General features: G+C 42.3%; 1 protein-coding gene across 1 annotated transcript; it reads right to left on the bottom strand.

Annotated features, from left to right (window-relative positions):
* Nucleotides 1-1653: 1653 nt before the first annotated feature.
* Nucleotides 1654-17470, bottom strand: LOC143767286 (uncharacterized). Its single transcript, XM_077255503.1, has 7 exons — nt 17304-17470; nt 16949-17098; nt 16640-16819; nt 16434-16557; nt 16253-16350; nt 15611-15701; nt 1654-4982 (listed from the first exon to the last, which is right to left on the bottom strand). The coding sequence occupies exons 1-7, from the start codon at nt 17328-17330 to the stop codon at nt 4153-4155; spliced, it is 1500 nt and encodes a 499-aa protein (XP_077111618.1). The 5' UTR covers nt 17331-17470; the 3' UTR covers nt 1654-4152.
* Nucleotides 17471-24564: the final 7094 nt, after the last annotated feature.

Here is a 24564-nt window from a genome sequence, read left to right as displayed (position 1 = left end):
CTTGATTGCAGAAACTCGGTTCTCCAACGGTGGCACTGACAACAGCGGCACGCATGAAGTTGCAGAGGTGTCTGTAGAGGACGGGATTCCAATCAACGAAGCGGGTGATTGGTCTTTGAAGAATGTGGAGTGCTCCTGCACTCCCAAATGCTGTGCTCAGTCCAGTAAGAAGTACCACCGGAATGAAGCCTCGCTCCGCGGTGTATACAGGTACCTGGCTAAGGGGCTCTGGCCTAATCACCTGCCTCCTCACTGTGCTGCGCGCACATTACAGTCACTGGTCTCAACTCAGAGTTGCCTCCTGGCATGGAAGCTAGCAGGAAACTGTCAGCCTGTCGTCCACTTACAGTAGCCCCGTACGCAGGGGATCTGTTAAGTTGGCCTGGGCTCAAGGGGTGCTCTGCAGTCGCCACTATTACTGCACCCGACTGTCCACTTAGCTTTCCCGCCTCGGCTCTGGCTCTTTTTCCGTGTGCAGTGCTTTTTAACCCGGCCCCGCCTACCGCAGTCACATGCAAGGGTCTGTCCTTGTCTGAAAATTTCCCCCCCCCTGCAACATTAGTGACAGTCCAGGTAGTTCTGGAACTGACATGAGAAAGGTATATCTGATATTGTTCTTCCTCTTACATGGAACATCATATTGTATGGAGGAATGCACTGGGGCGAGCATAGTTCTCTGAATGTCGGAGCATCTTTGGAGGAGTTATACAATGTGGATGGGTATCATGGGGGTGTCATACTGTGTGGACAATATGAAAGATCTATTGTAGTGGGTGGGATACTAAGAGGCAACACTAGGGTCTTATCTAAAAACTGGGTGTTGGATGCTTCCTCTGTAACTGTACTCCATGTGTAGCAGGGTCAGTCAATATTCGATGGCAAATTGAACAAATGAGAGCAACACTGAACAACCATTTTAAAATGCAGGCATACAATATATATAAATGTTTAATATTTAATATACATAGCTCATATACAGGTGTATTACATTGATTTTCATATTATAATCAAACTGCCAGCGTTCTGTCTCCGCCATCTAATTTGTTACCTCTGATTATCTGTTTGCATAATTTGCAGTTTTCTCAGTAGCCAGTATACAGTAACTGATATAGTCATACCTTTATTTGTCTGTAGTGTTTTGGCTCCCTCTAGCGGTCAGAGTCATGTTCACAGTTCTGTTTTTTCTATTTTCCATGACTGATTCTCCTCCCCTTTGCAAAGCATTATGATAGCTCATCCTACATCTTTAGCCTAGCTTAGTCAGTTGTACTCCTAGTTCAGTTACTAGCCTTGTAAATGTTCATGCATAATGTACAACATGTTTAGTACTTATTTCTGCTATACCATGCACTGATTGTATGTATATGATTGTTTACAGTTTCACCGCATCAATATACTACTACGTTCAATAAAAGCACAGATTCAACCACAGTCTCCTTATTGGACTCCGGTATAGCGGTTTAGCTGCCTGTATAGCTACATATGAGCCTGCCTCATTTAGTGAGGACAGAACACCCAGAAATGACATGGGTACCATATAAATGAAAATGCATTAATCTAAGTAGATATTTATGTTCCCCCATGTGAGTAGAAGGATAATAGGGGTACACTCCAAATATTATGAAACCTGAAAAAATTTAGTTCTATACACAATTTATAAAAATCAATACAATTCTTTATTTCATGTAATAATACAGCAATGTAGCTAAAAAAGCACAACCACAGGACATATGACCCTAGTAAAGACAAATGGGTCCAAGGCATTAAAAGATAATAAACATCATCATGCTATTAGAGTAGAAGCACTTTAAATCATAGATATATCAATATATCATGTCAGCAATATATGATTGTAACCAGGCTCAGACATCAATGTAATATTGTAATTATGCTGACACACATGCATAAGAAAAAACCTATCTTGAAAAATTCCTTAGGACTGCCATAGTGACATTACGCCCAAACAGGATGGAGAAAAAGTGCCCTTAACCGCTCAAATGCTTACCCTTGATGGAAGGAGGAACAAGGTGCCGATGAGCCAAATCCACCCCCTGATGCGCGTTTCACATTTGCTTTATCAAAAGGGAAGAGAGGAGTAGTAGTGTGCCATAATACACGAACCAAACTAACAAGGTAATACGAACAGAGATAATGAAAAATACCAAATATACAAATATGCTCACACATATAACAGAGGAATGCACTGGGGAGAGGAGGATGGAGTTAAACCAAAGTAGGAGAAGAAAGGGAGTTAGCGCATACTCAAAACCTAGCAACAGTCACAGATAAATCTATCAAACCCCTTCCTCAGTAATAACCAACAACAACCTCCAGCCATGCAGCATAAGCTAGTTTTGACAATGAGTGCTATACAGAACCCAGTTTATACAGGAGATGGGAGTGGCAGTGTACAGCTGATAGCCTTAAAACTCCAGGAGCTTTCAACTGACCACAGTAAACCCTGCACTGCTAAAATAAATTTACACAGTTTAATATGCAGGTGAAGTGCTTCTAATCAGTGCAGGAGTAGGAGAAATCAGATGTTGCGGTCTTCTGGTTCCTCTCTGTCATGGTAAACCAGCAACACTTGGTTATTGGCTATCCTGCAGTCTCAGAGTATCCTGTTATCAAAGCAAAAAGAATGCAGTGCAAATTAGCGCCCTGTTTTATAGTCTGCTAGCTTTGCTCTGGAGCTGGTCAGATAGCAGGGTTCCGATAAGCCTTAGTTCCCCTGCACTTCTCACATGCTGAAGAAACAAAGCTGCTTCTGCTGTGAGGATGGGAGAAGCCACAGTTCAGAAGAGTGGTGCAAATCGCCTCGCTGCTAAGCATTAATGCAATGGCCACAAGCACTGCGTTGCTGGACATTCATCTCGAGAACACCCCTTTAAGATATATAGATCCAAGTACTAGGATCGAAGTTTTAAAATCAGATGTTTAATAATGATCAGTAATGATTAGTCTGGTGCTCTGCTGCCATGGTCTGACAATGGCGGCAAGCCAGGTGGCTGCTATATGGCATGTTAACCAGGAGAACCCTTTGTTATTAGCCCAGTGTGGGATCCAAATTTCAGTGGCTTCTGCGCCCACAGGATGTAGATACAAGTTAATACAATGGTGGCGCACGGATCCGTCAGTTTCTTACTCCGCCATTCAGCCTGTGCATCTGTGTGCAGTAGTTGTAAAGATATCAGTAGATCACATCTGCTGCAGAGAATTGGTCAGCGTACAGCACAGAATGGAGTAATGATAGATGGGTTTTTTTTGTGTGTCGGTGCATTTTATGCTGGGGCACCATACTGTAGTGGGGGCCCTACAAGGGAAATCATACTTTATTTTGGGCAATTTGGGGCATCATTGTGTTTTAGGGGAATGGTGGCCTTATACTTTATTGAGGGCCTTATAATGTATTGGGGTGTACAGTGTCTATCTCATATTGTATTGGCTCATCAAACTGTGTTGGAGGGCACTCTATGAACATCATTTAGAGGCATTCTGGGGACATCATATTATCACTGAGAGAATATAATAAATGTCAGGGGCACTGTGGGAGACATTGTACTATGTGTAGGATATAAGGAGGCATCACACTATGCAGGGAAATACAATATGGAACATCATATTGTGTGGAGGATTGCACTGGGGTGAGCATAGTTCTCTGCATGTCGGAGCGTCTTTGGAGAAGTTATAAGATGTGGATGGGTATCATGGGGGTGTCATACTGTGTGGACAATATGAAAGAGCTATTGTAGTGGGTGGCATACTAAGAGGCAACAATAGAGTCTCATCTAAAAACTGGGTATTGGATGCTTTCCCTTGTAACTGTACTTATCATGTGTAGTAGTGTCGATCAATAGTTGATGACAAATTGAACAGATGAGAGCGACACTGAACAACCCTTTTAAAATGCAGGCATACAATATATATAAATGTTTAAAATTTGATATACATAGCTCATATACAGGTGCATTATATTGGTTTGAGTTGGTTTTCAATAACATATAATCATTGATAATTGTAAAAGTGTTCTAATAATCAAATGTTCTAGGTTTTTATCTTTTGCTTGTAGACATGTGAATTTACCTGACTATAACTTGTATTTTTGTCTCACACATGTCCTTAAAATGTTGAAAAAAAATAAAAATAAAATAGCTACTTGGCTTTGTGTCTTCTTTCATGTGTAACAAGGTTGGATTTTGTGTTAAAACATTTCCCACATTCTAAACATGAAAATGGTTTCTCCCCTGTGTGAATTCTCTTATGTATCACAAGATTTGTTTTCTGAATAAAACATTTCCCACATTCTGAACATGAAAATGGCTTCTCCCCTGTGTGAATTCTCTCATGTAACACAAGATTTATTTTCTGAAAAAAACCTTTCCCACATTCTGAACATGAAAATGGCTTCTCTCCTGTGTGAGTTCGCTGATGCCCAGTAAGGCATGATTTGTTATGAAAATATTTTCCACACTCTGAACATGAAAATGGCTTCTCCCCTGTGTGAGTTCTCTGATGTCTAACAAGTGTTGATTTCCGATTAAAACAAGCCCCACATTCGGAACAGAAAAATGGCTTTTCTCCTGTATGACTTTTCTGATGTCTAACAAGATTTGATTTCTGATTAAAACATTCCCCACATGCAGAACATGTAAATGGCTTCTCCCCTGTGTGAATTCTCTTATGTGTAACAAGATGTGATATCCTATTAAAACATTTTCCACATTCTGAGCACAAAAATGTCTTATCTTCTGTGTGAAATATGTCATGCTCAACAGCCATTCTTTTGCTTTGCATATTGCTATTTGATGAAGCAGAAGATAAAACGTGTTGACAAGGATCAGGTGATAGATCTTCACTGTGAAGGCCTTGACGTGTATCTGGGATAATGGCATCTTCTTCACATGTATCTGTTGTGATACCATAATCATCAGCTGTAAAATCTGAATATAAGCGATGTCCATCTGAGCTCCTGGTACAGTCGTCTGCCAAGAATAAAACTGATTTTATTATTTTTCAGTAACACTGCATTCCGATTGTATTTTGATATTATTTTTTAATATTTCCAATTATATTGTAAGGAAATTCATTTTTAGACTAAAACATAAAAAAGGGACTATTACATTATGATCTTAAGCCCCCAGCTTATGTCCTTTTAATTTTCCACTTCTCTGTTGAAATTGTTTTCTCCATAGCTTCATTTGTCACTGTACCTGTCACCAATTATTGCCAGTTACATATTAAGTGAAGTTACATAAATGGGTCACTAAGTCAGTGCTGTAAGGTGGTGTCCGTCTCATACCCTCCCTGACAGATGCACTCCAGAACAAAGCAGGACAGAAGGGAGAGACAGCATATAAGAAATACATTTTGATATGTGACATAAGGCAACAGAAACATTGACTGCCATTACAAATCTACAAATATGGGAGAACAGTGGGATCTGAAAAAGAATTTGCAGAAGTGTCTTCTGTAAGCCATGTTTGCCAGTCTCTGGTTCTTTTATTACTCACCTACATTGAAGGCTACGGACACCTTTATGCAAAAAAAATAAGTAAACGCTTGTGACTAAGTTTCTGTAGTTAATAAAGTTGAGCTGATCTGTTTTTTTGCATTGAACTTTCCTTTTTATCCGAAATCCCACAGGGGGGCATTTCCCCAGCAATGGTCACATAGTGTTTCTCATGAACTAGCACAGCACCAGCTCAGATCCTCCTCCATTTTCTAAGGTTGTTTACTAACCCACACACTGCCAAATTAGTATAAGAAAAGTCTGTCATCCTCTCCCTCACCATCTGTGATAAGCTCTTGACATATTCATAACTGTGCAGTACTGTGTGGTAAAGTAAAATGGTGCCTTGCTCTTGCTCGGTCCACAATGCAAACACAAAGCTGCATATAGAATCAAATAAGTTGGCAATTTGCCAACGTGACTGGTCAGATTTTTTATTGCGCCGTCTGAAACCATTATCATCAAACAGATACCTAGCCTATGGTAGGGTTAAGTCTGAATGTGGGTTGTTGTGTTATGGAAATTCAGACAGTAGCCACAAGTGGAGATTGGAACATACTTCAGAAAACCATGCAGCTGAGGTAGTACGTTTGCTTCCTAGCACTGAATGGACACATCATCACCTTACCCAGCGACATAGGTTCACCACTCTCCTATCATGAAAAGAACACAAATTTAAAAAACAGAACAGAAAACAGCCTTACCAACACCAGGTCAGATTACCAATGAACCAGCAGGATGCTGCAGACCCCCATGATAAAGGTTGGGCAGCACAGGTGCAAAATACTGATGAAAACAGTCACTCACAAACCTATCACAAGACAGATGCTCCAATTCACCCAACCAAAACTAAAGGGCCTGGCTGCATCCTGCAACAAAAATGAAAAAATGTGGAATAAAAATATGACACATAATGCCTTTATCATGGGAAGTCTGCTGCATCCTGGTAGTGGTAATCTGAACTGGTGCTGGTAAGGCTGTTTTCTTTTCTGTGAGGTTTTTTGAATTGATGTCCTTTTCTGTGAACCGTTTTTAATGTTAGTGGACTCGCAAGTATGAGGACCCTTGATGTGTATTGCAAGCTTGAGCTCTTCCTGTGTTCAGCAGTCACGTGGTACCGCTCATTAAAGTAATGAATATGGACGCGACTCCACTCCCATAGGCGTGGCGCGCATATTCATTACTTTCATGAGCGGTGCCATGTGACAACTGAACACAGGAACAAGCTGCCAGCACCGGAGAGACCATTTGAGAAGCAGACACGGCACCAGGATTTGGTTAGTGGGGACAGGTGAATATCGCAAGTGCCGGGTGACTGAGCCAGCGGCGACACCAGAACCTGGCCCCCATAGCGTGCCAGTGTCCCCTCCTGCTCAGGACACTAGCACTCGCACCCAGCGACGAGAGGTGAGTATGTAATTTTTTTTTTAATCGCAGCAGCAGCATACGGGCCTATTATTCTATGGAGCATCTTATGGAGCCATCAACCTTTATGGAGCATTATATGGGGTATATTATTCTATGGAGCATCTTATGGGGCCATCAACCTTTGTGCAGCATTATATGGGGCATAATTTATGGAGCAGAATATGGGGAATAATATCCTATGGAACATCTTATGAGGCCATCATTAACCTTTTATGCAGCATTATATGGGGCATATTTTAATATGGAGCATCTTATGGGGCCCTGTTGTGAATTAGACTTTTTGGCTCCCTCTTGTGGTTACTAGTGATATGACTCTGGGATTTTCTTCCCTCAGTTTGCACCCAGCTGGGTCGTTACTTCAGGGGTGTTGCTATATAAACCTCCTGGAACCTTAGTCCAGTGCCTGGCATCGTTGTAATCAGACACATTCTGTTTGCTCCTATCTGCTGGTCCTGGTTCGTGCAAAATTAAGCTAAGTCCTGCTTCTTTGTTTTTTGGGTTATTTGCTTGCTCTCATTTTTGTCCAGCTTGTACTAAATGTGATTCCTGATCTTGCTGGAAGCTCTAGGGGGCTGGTGTTCTCCCCCCGTGCCGTTAGACGGTTCGGGGGTTCTTGAATTTCCAGTGTGGATATTTTTGATAGGGTTTTTGCTGACCATATAAGTTATCTTTCTATATTCTGCTATTAGCTAGTGGGCCTCTCTTTGCTAAATACCTAGCTCATTCTTATGTTTGTCTTTTCCTCTTACCTCACCGTTATTATTTGTTGGGGGCTTGTATCCAACTTTTGGGGTCTATTCTCTGGAGGCAAGAAAGGTCTTTCTTTTCCCTTCTAGGGTTAGCTAGTTCTCCGGCTGGCACGAGACGTCTAGAACCAACGTAGGAACGTTCCCCGGCTGCTGTTATTTGTGGTGCTAGGATTAGATATATGGTCAGCCCAGTTACCACTGCCCTATGAGCTGGTTTTTTGTGTTTGCAGACTTAGAAATTATTTCTGAGACCCTCTGCCATTGGGGTCATAACAGGGCCCATCATGAACTTTATGGAGCATTAAATGGGGCTTCTGATTCAATATGGATATTCAAACACACTTAACCTACTGATGTCTCAATTAATTTTCTATTTTTATTTTTGACATTTACCGGCAGCTGCTGCATTTCCCACCCTAGGCTTATACTCGAGTCAGTAAGTTTTCCCAGTTTTTTGTGGTAAAATTAGGGGTCTCGGCTTATACTCTAGTATATACGGTGTGTGAATATATATATATATATATATATATATATATATGTGTATATATATATATATATATATATATATATATATATATATTTATATATGTATCCCCCAGGGGTAAATTTTTCTTAGTGCATGGGCATTAGTAGTCTACAATACTCACTCCCTGATAATGGGAAAAAAATGTTTTATGAGGCCCTCCATTATGTCTCTTTAAAGGGGTATTTCAGTTCCTTCTAATTTTTGGCACCCTTTTCAGTGTAGGAGACCCACTTTTTTGTGGCAAAATTAGGGGTTTCGACTTAAAACTCGGGTTGGCTTATACTCGAGTATATACGGGTATATAATTTTTTTATGTTTTGGAGTTTTTATACAATAAAAACTATTTTATATAAAACGAATTATTTTTGCATCCCTTTATTCTAAGAGCTATAACTTGTTTATGTTTCCGGTGATGGAGCTATATGGCGGCTTGTTTTTTTGTGGGACAAGATGATGTTTTCAGCGGTACCATGATTATTTATATCTGTCTTTTTGATTGCGTGTTATTCCACTTTTTGTTTGGCAGTATAATGATAAAGCATTGTTTTGGCTTTTTTTTTTAACCCCTGTACCCCCAAGGGTGGTTTGCATGTTAATGACCGGGCCAATTTTTACAATTCTGACCACTGTCCCTTTATGAGGTTATAACTCTGAAACGCTTCAACGGATCCCGGTGATTTTGACAACGTTGTCTCGTGACATATTGTACTTCATGTTAGTGGTAACATTTCCTTGTCATTACTTGAGTTTATTTGTGAAAAAAACCGAAATTTGGCAATTTTTCAACTTTGAATTTTCATGCCCTTAAATCCCAGAGATATGTCACACAAAATACTTAATAAGTAACATTTCCCACATGCTACTTTACATCAGCACAATTTTGGAACCAACATTTTTTTAAGGAGTTATAAGGGTTAAAATTTGACCAGCAATTTCTCATTTTTACCAGCCAATTTTTTTTAGGGACCACATCATATTTGAAGTCACTTTGAGGGGTCTATATGATAGAAAATACCCAAGTGTGACACCATTCTAAAAATGGCACCCCTCAAGGTGCTCAAAACCACATTCAAGAAGTTTATTAACCCTTCAGGTGTTTCACAGGAATTTTTGGAATGTTTAAAAAAAAATGAACATTTAACTTTTTTTCACAAAAAATTTAGTTCTGATCCAATTTGTTTTATGTTACCAAGGGTAACAGGAGAAATTGGACACCAATAGTTGTTGTACAATTTGTCTTGAGTACGCCGATGCCCCATATGTGGGGGTAAACCACTGTTTGGGCACATGGCAGAGCTCGGAAGGGAAGGAGCGCCATTTGACTTCTCAATGCAAAATTAGCTGGAATTGAGATAGGACGCCATGTCGCGTATGGAGAGCCCCTGATGTGCCTAAACAGTGGAAACCCCCCAAAAGTGACACCATTTTGGAAAGTAGACCCCCTAAGTAAGTTATCTAGATGTGTGGTGAGCACTTTGAACTCCCAAGTGCTTCACAGAAATTTATAATGTAGAGCCGTAAAAATAAAAAAATGATTTTTTTCTCACAAAAATGATTTTTCGCCCCCAATTTTTTTTTTTCCCAAGGGTAGCAGGGGAAATTGGACCCAAAAAATGTTGTACAATTTGTCCTGAGTATGCTGATACCCCATATGTGGGGGTAAACCACTGTTTGGGCGCATGGCAGAGCTCAGAAGAGAAGGAGTGCCATTTGACTTTTCAATGCAAAATTGGCTGGAATTGAGATGGAACGCCATGTCTCGTTTGGAGAGCCCCTGATGTGACGAAACAGTGGAAACCCCCCCAAAATGACCCCATTTTGGAAAGTAGACCCCCTAAGAAAGTTATCTAGATGAGTAGTGAGCACTTTGAACCCCCCAAACTTCACAGAAGTTTATAATGTAGAGCCGTAAAAATAAAAAATCATATTTTTTTCACCAAAATGATTTATTAGCCCCCAGTTTTGTATTTTCGCAAGGGTAACAGCAGAAATCGGACCCCAAAAGTTGTTGTCCAATTTGTCCTGAGTAAGCTTATACCCCATATGTGGGAGAAAACTACTGTTTAGGCGCATGGCAGAGCTCGGAAGGGAAGAAGTGGCGTTTTGGAATGCAGACTTTGATGGAATGGTCTGTGGGCATCACGTTGCATTTGCAGAGCTCCTGATGTACCTAAACAGCAGAAACTCCCCACAAGTGACCCCATTTTGGAAACTAGACCCCCAAGGAACTTATCTAGATTTGTGGTGAGCACTTTGAACCCCCAAGTATTTCACTAAAGTTTATAATGCAGAGCCATGAAAATAAAGAAATCTTTTTTTCCACAAAAATGATTTTTTTAGCCCCCAGTTTTGTATTTTCCCATGGTAAAAGGAGAAATTGGACCCCAAAAGTTATTGTTCAATTTGTCCTGAGTACGCTGACACCCCATATGTGGGAGTAAACCACTGTTTGGGCGCACGGCAGGGCTCGGAAGGGAAGGAGCACCATTTTACTTTTTCAACGCAGAATTGTATAGAGATTGGACGTGATGTTGCATTTGTAGAGCCCCTGGTGTGCCTAAACAATGGAAACCTCCCAATTCTAACTTCAACCCTAACCCCCAACACACCCCCAACCCTAATCCCAACCCTAACCACACCCCTTACCCCAACACACCCCTAACCAAACCCGTAACCCGAACACACCCTTAACCCTAATCCCACCCCAACCCTAACCCCAACACACCCATAACCCTAATCCCAACCCTAACCACACCCCTAACTCTGACACACCCCCTAACCCAACTGTAAACGTAATCCTAACCCCAACCCTAACTTTAGCCCCAACCCTAACCCTAATGGGAAAATGGAAACAAATACATTTTTTAATTTTATTATATTTCCCTAACTAAGGCGGTGATAATGGGGGGCTTCATTTACTACGGGTTTTTATGTTTGGCAGCTGTCACACACTAAAAGACGCTTTTTATTGCAAAAAAATATTTTTTGCATTACCACATTCTGAGAGCTATAATTTTTCCATATTTTGGTCCACAGAGTAATGTGAGGTCTTGTTTTTTTGTGGGATGAGCTGACGTTTTTATTGGTACCCTTTTCGGCACATGACATTTTTTGATCGCTTTTTATTCCGATTTTTGTTAGGCAGAATGAACAATAACCAGCAATTTGTGAATTTCTTTTTTTTTTTTTGGGGGGGGGGGGGCGTTTATACCATTCCCCAATTTGGTAAAATTGATAAAGCAGTTTTATTCTTCGGGTCAGTACGATTACAGCGATACCTCATTTATATCATTTTTTATGTTTTGGCGCTTTTATACAATAAAAACTATTTTATAGAAAAAATAATTATTTTTGCATTGCTTTATTCTGAGGGCTATAACTTTTTTTTTTTTTCACTGATGACGCTGTATGGCGGCTCGTTTTTTGCAGGACAAGATGACGTTTTCGGTGGTACAATGTTTATTTACATCCGTCTTTTTGATCGCGTGTTATTCCACTTTTCATTTGGCAGTATGATGATAAAGTATTGTTTTTTGCCTAGTTTCTTTTCTTTTTTTTTTTTTTTACGGTGTTCACTGAAGGGGTTAACTAGTGGGACAGTTTTATACGTTACGGATGCGGCGATACTAAATATGTGTACTTTTATTGTTTTTTTTTTTTATTTACATAAAGAAATGTATTTATTGGAACAATATTTTTTTTTTTTACACATGTAAATATTTTTTTCTAACTTTATAACATTGCCCCAGGGGTGGACATCACAGTATAGTGTCAAATCGCAAAGCAGTGTGTCAGATCAGCGATCTGACAGGCACTGCAGGGAGGCTTCCCGGTGCCTGCTTTGAGCAGGCGCTTGCAAGCCACCTCCCTGCAGGACCCGGAAGGAGCCCTGCGGCCATTTTGGATCCGGGACCTGCAGGGACGAGGACAGAGGAGATGCTCGGAGCAACGCGATGACATCGCGTTGCTCCGAGGGTCTCAGGGAAGCACGCAGGGAGCCCCCTCCCTGCGCGATGCTTCCTTATGCCGCCGAAACACTGCGATCATGTTTGATCGCAGTGTTCCGGGGGTTAATATGACCGCACCTGGCACATAGTGCCGGATGTCAGCTGTGATAGTCAGCTGACACCCGGCCGCATTCAGCCACGCTCCCCCCGCGAGCGCAGCTGATCGCGTTAGACGTACTATCCCGTCGGTGGTCATACGGGCCGATACCACCTCGACGGGATAGTACGTCTAATGTCAGAAAGGGGATAATGGTATTCACTAAAGGGGTTACCTAGTGGGACAGTTTTATAGGTCGGGTCATTACGGAGGCCAAAATACCAAATATGTGTACTTTTATTGTTTAGATTTTTTTTTTTATTCAAATATTTATTGATGGAATAAATATTGATTTTTTCATTTTTTTTTTTTTTTTTTTTTTTTTTTTTCAATTTTTACAATTCTTAAAAAAAAAAAAAAAATTAAATTTCATTCTTGTTTTTACAGTTTGTCCCACTATGGGACAATCATTTTCTGCAGGCTGATCGCTTCTATAGCATGCAGATCTGCATGCTATAAAAGCTGTCAGCGCTGCAGCTTCTGTACACTGACACTGAGAGACTTCCTGACATGCACTGCGCATGACAGGAAGTCTCTCAGCTCTGGAGTCCTAGATGTCGTGGTCCCCATGGCAGCAATCGGCACGCCGCGGGGTCACCAATCCAAGGGCAGAGTGGCTGTCAGCCCCACTGCCGGCTCCGGAATGCTGCGATCATGTTTGATCGCAGTGTTCTGGGGTTAAAGTCCCGGGAGCGGTCCATGACTGCTCCTGGCACTTAGTGTGAGAATCAGCTGACAACCAGCCGCGATCAGCGGTACAGCCCCCGTGAACACGGCTGATCGCCTGTGACATACTATCCTGTCTATGGGCATACGGGCCCAGGGCAAATGGAGGTTAGTATGTCTGATGTCAGAAAGGGGTTAATTATAGGGGGACCCCAAGTCATTTTTTTGGGAGTCCCCTATTTTTATAGCCAGTAAAGGCTAAGTATGCAGCTGTGAGCTGATATTAATAGCCCGGGAAGCTCCACGGGTATTACCCCCTTCCCAGGCTATAAACATTTGCCCCCAGTCGCTGGCTTTCTCTCTGCTGGCTTTGAAAATTGTGCGGGAGGCCACACCATTTTTGTTTTTAAACTAATCATTTATTAATTAAATACATGTACAGTAATTTGCACACACACTGTACTAATTGTACTTGTCACTGACATCTATATATCTAACTATTCTATATGTATTTACTGTATGAAATCCATCTCTTCTATCCTGTCGACTCCTGCAGTGATTTTGCAAAAGTCGGCAAATGAATTACCGGCTTTTCTTCTATCTATCTCTCTATGTAATATAAATACATATATACTGTATATGTGTGTGTGTCACTGACATGTATGTATATATAGATATAGATATACTGGACTGTGGCCCGATTCTAATGCATCGGGTATTCTAGAATATGCATGTCCTCGTAGTATATGGACAATGATGATTCCAGAATTCGCGGCAGACTGTGCCCGTCGCTGATTGGTCGAGGCAACCTTTATGACATCATCGTCGCCATGGCAACCATTATGACATCTTCGTCGATACTGTGCCCGTTGCCGATTGGTCGAGGCCTGGCGGCCTCGACCAATCAGAGACGCGGGATTTCCATTATGACATCATCGTCGTCATGCTGTGCCCGTCGCTGATTGGTCGAGGCCTGGTGGCCTCGACCAATCAGAGACGCGGGATTTCCAGGACAGACAGACAGAAAGACAGACAGACGGAAAAACCATTAGACAACTATATATATAGATATATATCTATTCCATCTTTTCTATTATAACCGGTCAGTGTGATTTTTACAGTAGCGGCATATGAATTATCGGCTTTTCAAAGGACACCGGTGCGTAAAAAACGGACAGCACTCACATGGTGCAAGTGTTGTGCGTTTTTTTTTTCGCAACCATTGACTTGCATTGGCAAGTCTCGTCCAAGATACGCAGCAAATCGCAGCATGCTGCGATTTTTTTCTCAGTCCGATTTCACCTGAGGAAAAAAAAATCGCAGGTGAGATGTCACCCATTGAATAACATTGGTCCGAGTGCAATACAATTTTTTATCAAATTGCACTTGTCCGTTTCTCGCACAAATGGGTATGAGCCCTAAGGGACATTTCAGTGCTGGCTCACTGTATAGGGATAAGATATTACTATAATATAATATACTACTTACTAACCTTACAGAGCTATTGAACATTTACTGCCTTGTGACTTATCACATTATCCGCACATGTCTACTTCGGAGAAGCTTCCATTTTGACCACCACAAACTTTCATACAGTATTATTATTCATGTTGTACATACTTGTATACAGGATTAAATTTTGTGATTTTATTTTGCTCCCATCCATCACTCCTACTTGGTCCTTTCCCTTGTTTCCGTACTGTAAGAAGTATTCATTTGGATATATATATTGTATTATGACATTCACGCGTCATATAAGCTTTGCATCTGCATTATTGTGCTGGGATTCTCAGACTGTCTAAATCCAGGCTGATGCCTTCTGCCTTTCGCAGTCTTAATACCCGAGTTTGTGTCTCTTCTTATATACAGTGAATAAAAGGCAGCACACAGGTGGCATATGGATGGCATCTGAGAACTATCAGGTTTTTTTTTCACTGGCCCAATAAATGGAAAGTTTGGTCTACAAATTGGATCAAAACTAAACTTTTTTGGTGGCCTGTCTTAGGGTTTGCTCATTTTTTACTTTTATTTGTGTTACATCTTAGGAACAAACAAACAGAATTCACGTCCAAAACTGATTTCCTGCACAACTAATAAAAATGAAAGCAAAAGAAAGCCATTAATTGACGACCTGTCACGTTGGATAATGATGAGCGAATGTACTCGTTACTCGAGATTTCCTGAGCACGCTCGGGTGTCCTCCGAGTATTTTTAGTGCTCGGAGATTTAGATTTCCTCGCCGCAGCTGGATGATTTACATCTCTTAGCCAGCTTAAGCACATGTGGGGATTCCCTAGCAACCAAGCAACCCCCACATGTACTCAGCCTGGCTAACAGATGTAAATCATTCAGCTGCGGCAAGAAAAACTAAAACTCCGAGCACTAAAACATACTCAGAGGACCCCCGAGTGTGCTCAGGAAATCTCGAGTAACGAGTATATTCGCTCATCACTACTAATAACCTCTAAGAGGTCTGTCTGGGTTCCATTATGTGATCTATTTTTGTAACATTGTAATACCCATAAAATAGCTCTGTGTTAACAAACACAAAAGGAATCAACGATAAATGCACCAGACACTGACTGAGAAGAATCTGTAACTTCTCTGAGTTTAGTGGTCACTACTCACCTGTGCAGTTATTTGTAGGAATCTCCTCTTTACACCACTCATCACCCCTCACATATGTCCCTGCAGTATTAATAAGAATCAGAGCTTCACCCTGAAACAAATATAGTAAAAGTCACAGATAAACATAGAGGTTGCAAGAAGAGTAAAGATCATAAATAAATATGATGACCAAAAATGACAGCAATCGTTATCATATAGCTGCAGGTCTCCTGTATAAATCCAACCTGTTGGCTCCTAATTCTAACCACCAGTCTCCATAACCAGAAAATTGCGAGAAGATCCAGACAACATCTAATGTTCAGACAACATTCAATGACAAGTTCTAAGCATACCACTGACATCTCCACCGGTATAAAACATATAATATTAGTGGCAGTGGCGTAACTTGAAACTCATTGGCCTCGATGCGAAAGCTCCAACGGGGCCCCCAAATATTTTAAATCTTTAATAGCAATAGTCTTTTTCTATAGGCCAAAGGGACTTTTAGGGCCCCCTAGGCTCCAGGGTCCGGGTGCGATTAAAACCCCTGCACCTGTTGTAGTTACACCCCTGATTGGTGAATACAACAAGACTTAACACAAGACCTTCACTGCCTTCTGTACAATCATAGGAGAGATTTCATGACACCTTCTCTCCATCTACCTGATGATCCTGAGGAACATCGAGATCTTCTTGTTTACAGTCCTGTGGAAGAAGAGGATTGGGACATCTCTCTGGTGTTGTCCTCTCACTGGATAGAACTGGAAGAAACACATACAGGGACTGAATTCAGTCTTTACATACAGATAATTATAGGCCGTGTGTATTTAGTCCTCTCTATTACCTGGTGATGTGAGGGGCTGGGGAACCTCCATCATGACGTCCTTGTACAGATCTTTGTGTCCTTCTAAATACTCCCACTCCTCCATGGAGAAATAGACGGCGACATCCTGACATTTTATAGGAACCTGACACATACAATGATACAGTCATCCCCTGATCCCTCCATAGCGTTACTGTATAATGTCCCAGCATTCCCAGCAGTGTCACCTCTCCAGTCAGCAGCTCAATTATCTTGTAGGTGAGTTCTAGGATCTTCTGGGCATTCATGTCCTCATGTATCAGGGGGTGAGGTGGAGGCCCCGTGATTGGGCTCAGGGGTCTTCCCCATCCCTCAGACACAGGGGCCTGACAGCGCTCACTAGAGGTCTTCTTCACTACTGTGTAATCCTGGTTATGGAGAGACACATTAATAAACCTCACTACAGACATTCCCAGAGTCCTCACCTCTCCAGTTCTGTCCATCTGATATTCCCATAGATAAGAATGATGTAATGTGACGTCATCAGAATCTCTCACCTCTCCAGTAAGCCGGAAGAGGATCTCTAGGGTGAGGTGTAATATCCTCTCCGCCATGTTGTCCTTGCCCCTATCCATCCTTGTAGGGTCACTCAGGAGAATTCTCTTATATAGAAGATCTCCACTGAGAGGATCCGATATTGTGGGGACCTGAATGGGGAGAAGATGACGATGTAACATCATAAAGATCCCATGTAAGAAACCTCCGGAGCTGTTACCGGCGTCACATGATCACTACATCCAGTCATGGCCCCGTCCTGCCCCCGGTATAACACACAGTCCCATTATAGTCACATACAGAGATTTACCACAGGCTCAGCACTGAGGGGGTTAATGGGGAATCTCCAGCACCTACCTCCACCTGCAGAGCCGCACACCACATATATGGCTGTTCTGTGCGCACAGGACCTGGGATGAGGTCACAGTCATGTGATCAGTCATGGAGGGGAGGACTTCAAGTGTTTCCCTTTGAGGAAGTGGGAGTGCCCAATGTGGGAGAAGATGCTGGAAGACATCTGCGCTGCTGATAGGTAGAGGGAGCAGGGGATGTATGTGAGAAGGGTAAATGGCTGAATCCTAGTGGACAAAAAGACCGATCTTTCTGACCACTAGAACATACAGTGGTGCTTCAAGGGTTGTGAACCCTTCAAAATTTTTAATTTTTCTGAATTAATTTGATGTAAAACTACATCAAATTTTCCCAAAAAATAAACAGAAACCAAATAAAAGATATAAGTAAAACAATTTTGACTTTGTAATTTTTTTTATTTAGGGAAATTATCCAAAATCACATGTCTGTGAGTGGTAAAAGTGTGTGACCCCCTTGTGCAGCAATAAGTGCACCTGGACTTATAGGGTAATTGTTGATTAGTCCTTGTCAACGATGTAAGAAGAGTAAAACTAATCCCAAACTGTTCTTCATCTATATCAATAGTAAAAGAATCATAAGTGAAAGTGTAGGCCCCTTAAAAAATTGTGAGGAAAGAATGGTTGTAGATGACGAGGAAAAAGCTAATATATTAAGCGCAGTGGTTAGCACAGCAGCCTTGCAGCACTAGAGTCCTGGGTTCTAATCCCACCTTGGACAACATCTGCAAAGAGTTTGTATGTTCTCTCCGTGTTTGCGTGGGTTTCCTCCGGGCACTCCGGTTTCCTCCCACATTCCAAAGACATACTGATAGGGAATTTAGATTGTGAGCCCCATCGGGCACAGCGATGAAAATGTGTACAAACTGTAAAGCGCTGTGTAATATGTTAGCGCTATATAAAAATAAAGATTATTATTATTATTATTATTATTATTATTATTATTATTAAACACCACCTTCTCCATGGTATTCATGGTGGAAAATGAAATGCTAGGTGAAATGCTGAGAGACAAAGCAAACCCTATATTAAGGGTCACCAACCTAACCCAAGAAGAGGTGCGAAACTGGCTAATTAAGATTAAAACAGATAAATCTCTGGGTCCAGATGGCATACACCCACGAGTACTAAGAGAACTAAGTAATGTTATAGACAAGCCATTATTTCATATATTTAGGGACTCTATAGCGATGAGGTCTGTTCTACAGGACTGGCGCACAGCAAATGTGGTGCCAATATTCAAAAAGGGCTCTAAAAGTGAACCTGGAAATTATAGGCCAGTAAGTCTAACCTCTATTGTTGGTAAAATATTTGAAGGGATTCTGAAGGATGTTATTCTGGATTGTCTCAATGAGAAAGCATGGGTTTATGAGGAACCGCTCCTGTCAAATTAATCTGATCAGTTTTTATGAAGAGGTAAGCTATAGACTGGACCAAGGTGATTCATTGGACGTGGTATATCTTGATTTTTCCAAAGCGTTTGATACCGTGCCACACAAAAGGTTGGTACACAAAATGAGAATACTGGGTCTAGGGGAAAATGTGAAAGCAGGTGGTGGTTATAAATGGTACATTCTCTAACTGGGTCGCTGTGACCAGTGGGGTACCGCAGGGGTCGGTGTTGGGACTTATTCTCTTAACCCCTTAAGCCCCGAGGGTGGTTTGCACGTTAATGACCGGGCCAATTTTTACAATTCTGACCACTGTCCATTTATGAGGTAATAACTCTGGAACGCTTCAACGGATCTTGGCGATTCTGACATTGTTTTCTCGTGACATATTGTACTTCATGATAGTGGTAAAATTTCTTTGATATTACCTGCGTTTATTTGCAAAAAAAATGGAAATTTGGCGAAAATTTTGAAAATTTTGCAATTTTCCAACTTTGAATTTTTATGCCCTTAAATCACAGAGATATGTCACAAAAAATACTTAATAAGTAACATTTCCCACATGTCTACTTTACATCAGCACAATTTTGGAAACAAATTTTTTTTTTGTTAGGGAGTTATAAGGGTTAAAAGTTGACCAGCAATTTCTCATTTTTACAACAAAATTTACAAAACCATTTTTTTTAGGGACCACCTCACATTTGAAGTCACATTTAGGGGTCTATATAGCAAAAAATACCCAAAAGTGACACCATTCTAAAAACTGCACCCCTCAAGCTGATCAAAACCACATCCAAGAAGTTTATTAACCCTTCTGGTGCTTCATGAGAGCTAAAGCAATGTTGAAGGAAAAAATGAAAATTTAACTTTTTAGTCATGAAAACGATCTTTTAGCAACATTTTTTTTATTTTCCCAAAGGTAACAGGAGAAATTCGACTGCAAAAGTTGTTGTCCAATTTGTCCTGAGTACGCTGATACCCCATATGTGGGGGGGTACCACTGTTTGGGCTCATGGCAGGGCTCAGAAGGGAAGGAGCGCCATTTGACTTCTTCAAGCTAAAATTAGCTGGAATTGAGATCGGACGCCATGTCGTGTTTGGTGAGCCCCTGATGTGCCTAAACAGTGGAAACCCCCCACAAGTGACCCCATTTTGGAAACTAGACCCCCTAAGGAACTTATCTAGATGTGTGGTGAGCACTTTTATCCCCCAAGTGCTTCACAGAAGTTTATACCGCCCGTACGTGAAAATAAAAAAACGTATTTTTTCCACAAACATGATGGTTTAGTCCTCAATTTTTAATTTTCACAAGGGTAACTGAAGAAATTGGACCACAAAAGTTGTAGTCCAATTTGTCCTGAGTACGCCAATACCCCATATGTGGGGCGGAACCACTGTTTGGGCGCATGGCAGGGCTCAGAAGGGAAGGAGCGCCATAAGACTTTTTCAAGCTAAAATTAGCTGGAATTGAGATTGGACGCCATGTCGCGTTTGGTGAGCCCCTGATGTGCCTAAACAGTGGAAACCCCCCACAAGTGACCCCATTTTGGAAACTAGACCCCCTAAGGAACTTATCTAGATGTGTGGTGAGCACTTTTATCCCCCAAGTGCTTCACAGAAGTTTATACCGCCCGTACGTGAAAATAAAAAAACGTATTTTTTCCACAAACATGATGGTTTAGTCCCCAATTTTTTATTTTCACAAGGGTAACTGAAGAAATTGGACCACAAAAGTTGTAGTCCAATTTGTCCTGAGTACGCCAATACCCCATATGTGGGGCGGAACCACTGTTTAGGCGCATGGCAGGGCTCAGAAGGGAAGGAGCGCCATAAGACTTTTTCAAGCTAAAATTAGCTGGAATTGAGATTGGACGCCATGTCGCGTTTGGTGAGCCCCTGATGTGCCTAAACAGTGGAAACCCCCCACAAGTGACCCCATTTTGGAAACTAGACCCCCTAAGGAACTTATCTAGATGTGTGGTGAGCACTTTTATCCCCCAAGTGCTTCACAGAAGTTTATACCGCCCGTACGTGAAAATAAAAAAAACGATTTTTTCCACAAACATGATGGTTTAGTCCCCAATTTTTAATTTTCACAAGGGTAACTGAAGAAATTGGACCACAAAAGTTGTAGTCCAATTTGTCCTGAGTACGCCAATACCCCATATGTGGGGCGGAACCACTGTTTGGGCGCATGGCAGGGCTCAGAAGGGAAGGAGCGCCATAAGACTTTTTCAAGCTAAAATTAGCTGGAATTGAGATTGGACGCCATGTCGCGTTTGGTGAGCCCCTGATGTGCCTAAACAGTGGAAACCCCCCACAAGTGACCCCATTTTGGAAACTAGACCCCCTAAGGAACTTATCTAGATGTGTGGTGAGCACTTTTATCCCCCAAGTGCTTCACAGAAGTTTATACCGCCCGTACGTGAAAATAAAAAAACGTATTTTTTCCACAAACATGATGGTTTAGTCCCCAATTTTTAATTTTCACAAGGGTAACTGAAGAAATTGGACCACAAAAGTTGTAGTCCAATTTGTCCTGAGTACGCCAATACCCCATATGTGGGGCGGAACCACTGTTTGGGCGCATGGCAGGGCTCAGAAGGGAAGGAGCGCCATAAGACTTTTTCAAGCTAAAATTAGCTGGAATTGAGATTGGACGCCATGTCGCGTTTGGTGAGCCCCTGATGTGCCTAAACAGTGGAAACCCCCCACAAGTGACCCCATTTTGGAAACTAGACCCCCTAAGGAACTTATCTAGATGTGTGGTGAGCACTTTTATCCCCCAAGTGCTTCACAGAAGTTTATACCGCCCGTACGTGAAAATAAAAAAACGTATTTTTTCCACAAACATGATGGTTTAGTCCCCAATTTTTAATTTTCACAAGGGTAACTGAAGAAATTGGACCACAAAAGTTGTAGTCCAATTTGTCCTGAGTACGCCAATACCCCATATGTGGGGCGGAACCACTGTTCGGGCGCATGGCAGGGCTCAGAAGGGAAGGAGCGCCATAAGACTTTCTCAAGCTAAAATTAGCTGGAATTGAGATTGGACGCCATGTCGCGTTTGGTGAGCCCCTGATGTGCCTAAACAGTGGAAACCCCGCACAAGTGACCCCATTTTGGAAACTAGACCCCCTAAGGAACTTATCTAGATGTGTGGTGAGCACTTTTATCCCCCAAGTGCTTCACCAAAGTTTATACCGCCCGTGCGTGAAAATAAAAAATCCTATTTTTTCCACAAACATGATGGTTTAGTCCCCAATTTTTTATTTTCACAAGGGTAACTGAAGAAATTGGACGACAAAAGTTGTAGTCCAATTTGTCCTGAGTACGCCAATACCCCATATGTGGGGGGGAACCACTGTTTAGGCGCATGGCAGGGCTCAGAAGGGAAGGAGCGCCATAAGACTTTCTCAAGCTAAAATTAGCTGGAATTGAGATTGGACGCCATGTCGCGTTTGGTGAGCCCCTGATGTGCCTAAACAGTGGAAACCCCCCACTAGTGACCCCATTTTGGAAACTAGATCCCCTAAGGAACTTATCTAGATGTGTGGTGAGCACTTTTATCCCCCAAGTGCTTCACAGAAGTTTATACCGCCCGTGTGGGAAAATAAAAAATCCTATTTTTTGCCCACAAAAATGATCTTTTAGTCCCCAATTTTTTAATTTCCCAAGGGTAACAGGAGAAATTGGACCACAAAAGTTGTTGTCCAATTTGCCCTGAGTACGCTGGTACCCCACATGTGGGAGAAAACTACTGTTTGGGCACACGTCAGGGCTCGGAAGGGAAGTAGTGACGTTTTGGAACGCAGGCTTTGATGGAATCTTCTGCGGCCGTCACGTTCCATTTGACGAGCCCCTGATGTGCCTAAAAAGTGGAAATCCCCCACAAGTGACCCCAATTTGGAAACTAGACCTCCTAAGGAACTTGTCTAGATGTGTGGTGAGAACTTTAAACCCCCAAGTGTTTCACTAAAGTTTATACCGCCCGTGCGGGAAAATAAAAAATCCTATTTTTTGCCCACAAAAATGATCTTTTAGTCCCCAATTTTTTAATTTCCCAAGGGTAAAAGGAGAAATTGGACCACAAAAGTTGTTGTCCAATTTGCCCTGAGTACGCTGGTACCCCACATGTGGGAAAAAACTGTTTGGGCACACGTTGGGGCTCGAAAGGGAAGTACTGACGTTTTTGAATGCAGACTTTGATGGAATCGTCTGCGGGCGTCATGTTCCGTTTGCAGAGCCCCTGATGTGCCTAAACAGGAAAAAAACCCACAAGTGACAACATTTTGGAAAGTAGACCCCCAGAGAACTTACCTAGATGTGCCAACTTTGGAATTATTCTGTAAAGTAAATTAGTAGTGCATGGAGGTGTGGTACAATTTAAAGCAATCCTTCATACACAGGCCAGGTTTGTCGGGGCAGGTGTCGCATTGATAGATGGTGTCACTTCGAATTCCTCTTTTGTAGCACACTCGGCACCTTTTTTGCGGCTTACCTTTTTTTTCAGTTGGCGGGACCACCCCAGGAAAATGCTGGCCTGGTACGACACGTGCACCTTCAGTTCCAGAAGTACTGGAGCCCGCTCCTTCCCTCGTGCCAAACATCAGGGCCTTAACCACTACCTCCTGGAAATGAAGGTACGACGTATCGGTGTTGCGTGCACATCGTGACAGCAGGAAAGCGTTGAGCATTGCCATTTGTACGATGTGCACGGACAGCTTTTTGTACCACACCCTGGCCTTTCTCAAAGCACTGTATGGTTGGAGGAGTTGATCGGAGAGATCAACGCCCCCCATGTTTTTGTTGTACCCCAGTACACAGTCGGGTTTGCAGACCTGTGCAGAGGTACCCCGTACAGTGCTGAGGGCGCTGCCATCACCGTGTATGGTGGTCAACAGAAGGACATCCCTTTTGTCCTTGTACTTGACAACCAGCAGGTGGTCGCTACATTGGGCTTTGCTCTCGCCTTTTCTGAGAATCTGCCCAAGTAGCGTCTTCGGGAGGCCTCTCTGATTTTTGCGGACAGTACCGCAAGCTGCGGTACCTCGCGCAAAGAGAGATTTGTAGAGTGGGATGCTGGAATAAAAGTTATCGGTATAGAGGTGATAACCTTTATCCAGCAGTGGGTGCACCAAATCCCACACAATTTTCCCACTCACTCCCAGGATAGAAGGACACTCAGGCGGTTCAATCCTGCTGTCCTTCCCTTCGTAGACTCTAAAGCTGTGGGTGTACCGAGGTACTCTCACACAGCTTGTAGAGTTTGATTCCGTACCTGGCCCTCTTGCTGGGCAGGTATTGACGGAATCTAAGCCGCCCCTTAAAATGAATTAAGGACTCATCCACGCAGATGTCCCTTTGAGGCACGTACACTTCTGCAAACTTTTTGTTGAAGTGTTCGATGACCGGCCGAACTTTGAACAGACGGTCAAAGTTGGGGTCATCACGTGCGGGACACCGTGCATTATCGTTGTAATGCAGGAACTTATGGATGGCCTCAAAGCGCGTCCGGGTCATGACCATTCGGAATACTGGAGTGTTATATAAAATATCCACACTCCAATATTGCCGAAGTTCAGGCTTCTTCAGGATCCCCATGTGGAGGACCAGGCCCCAAAACTGCATCATTTCAACTGCGTCTACAGGAGACCAGTTAGAATATGATGAACCCGAGTTTTGGTCCAAAAATTGCCGAGCATACAGATTAGTTTGCTCCACCATGAGGTTGACGAAAGCCTCAGAGAAAAAGACTTTGAAAAAGTCTAGTTCTGTGAGGCCGGTGGTGTCAAACTTGATTCCTGATTCTGCCACAAAATCAGGAATCAGTGGCTCGTAATTTTCAGGTGGCGAGGT

Source organism: Ranitomeya variabilis, chromosome 4 (assembly GCF_051348905.1).
Source record: "Ranitomeya variabilis isolate aRanVar5 chromosome 4, aRanVar5.hap1, whole genome shotgun sequence".
Lineage (NCBI taxonomy): Eukaryota > Metazoa > Chordata > Amphibia > Anura > Dendrobatidae > Ranitomeya > Ranitomeya variabilis.
The sequence above is the reverse complement of the archived record's forward strand: the minus strand, read 5'-3'. Positions and strand labels throughout refer to the sequence as shown.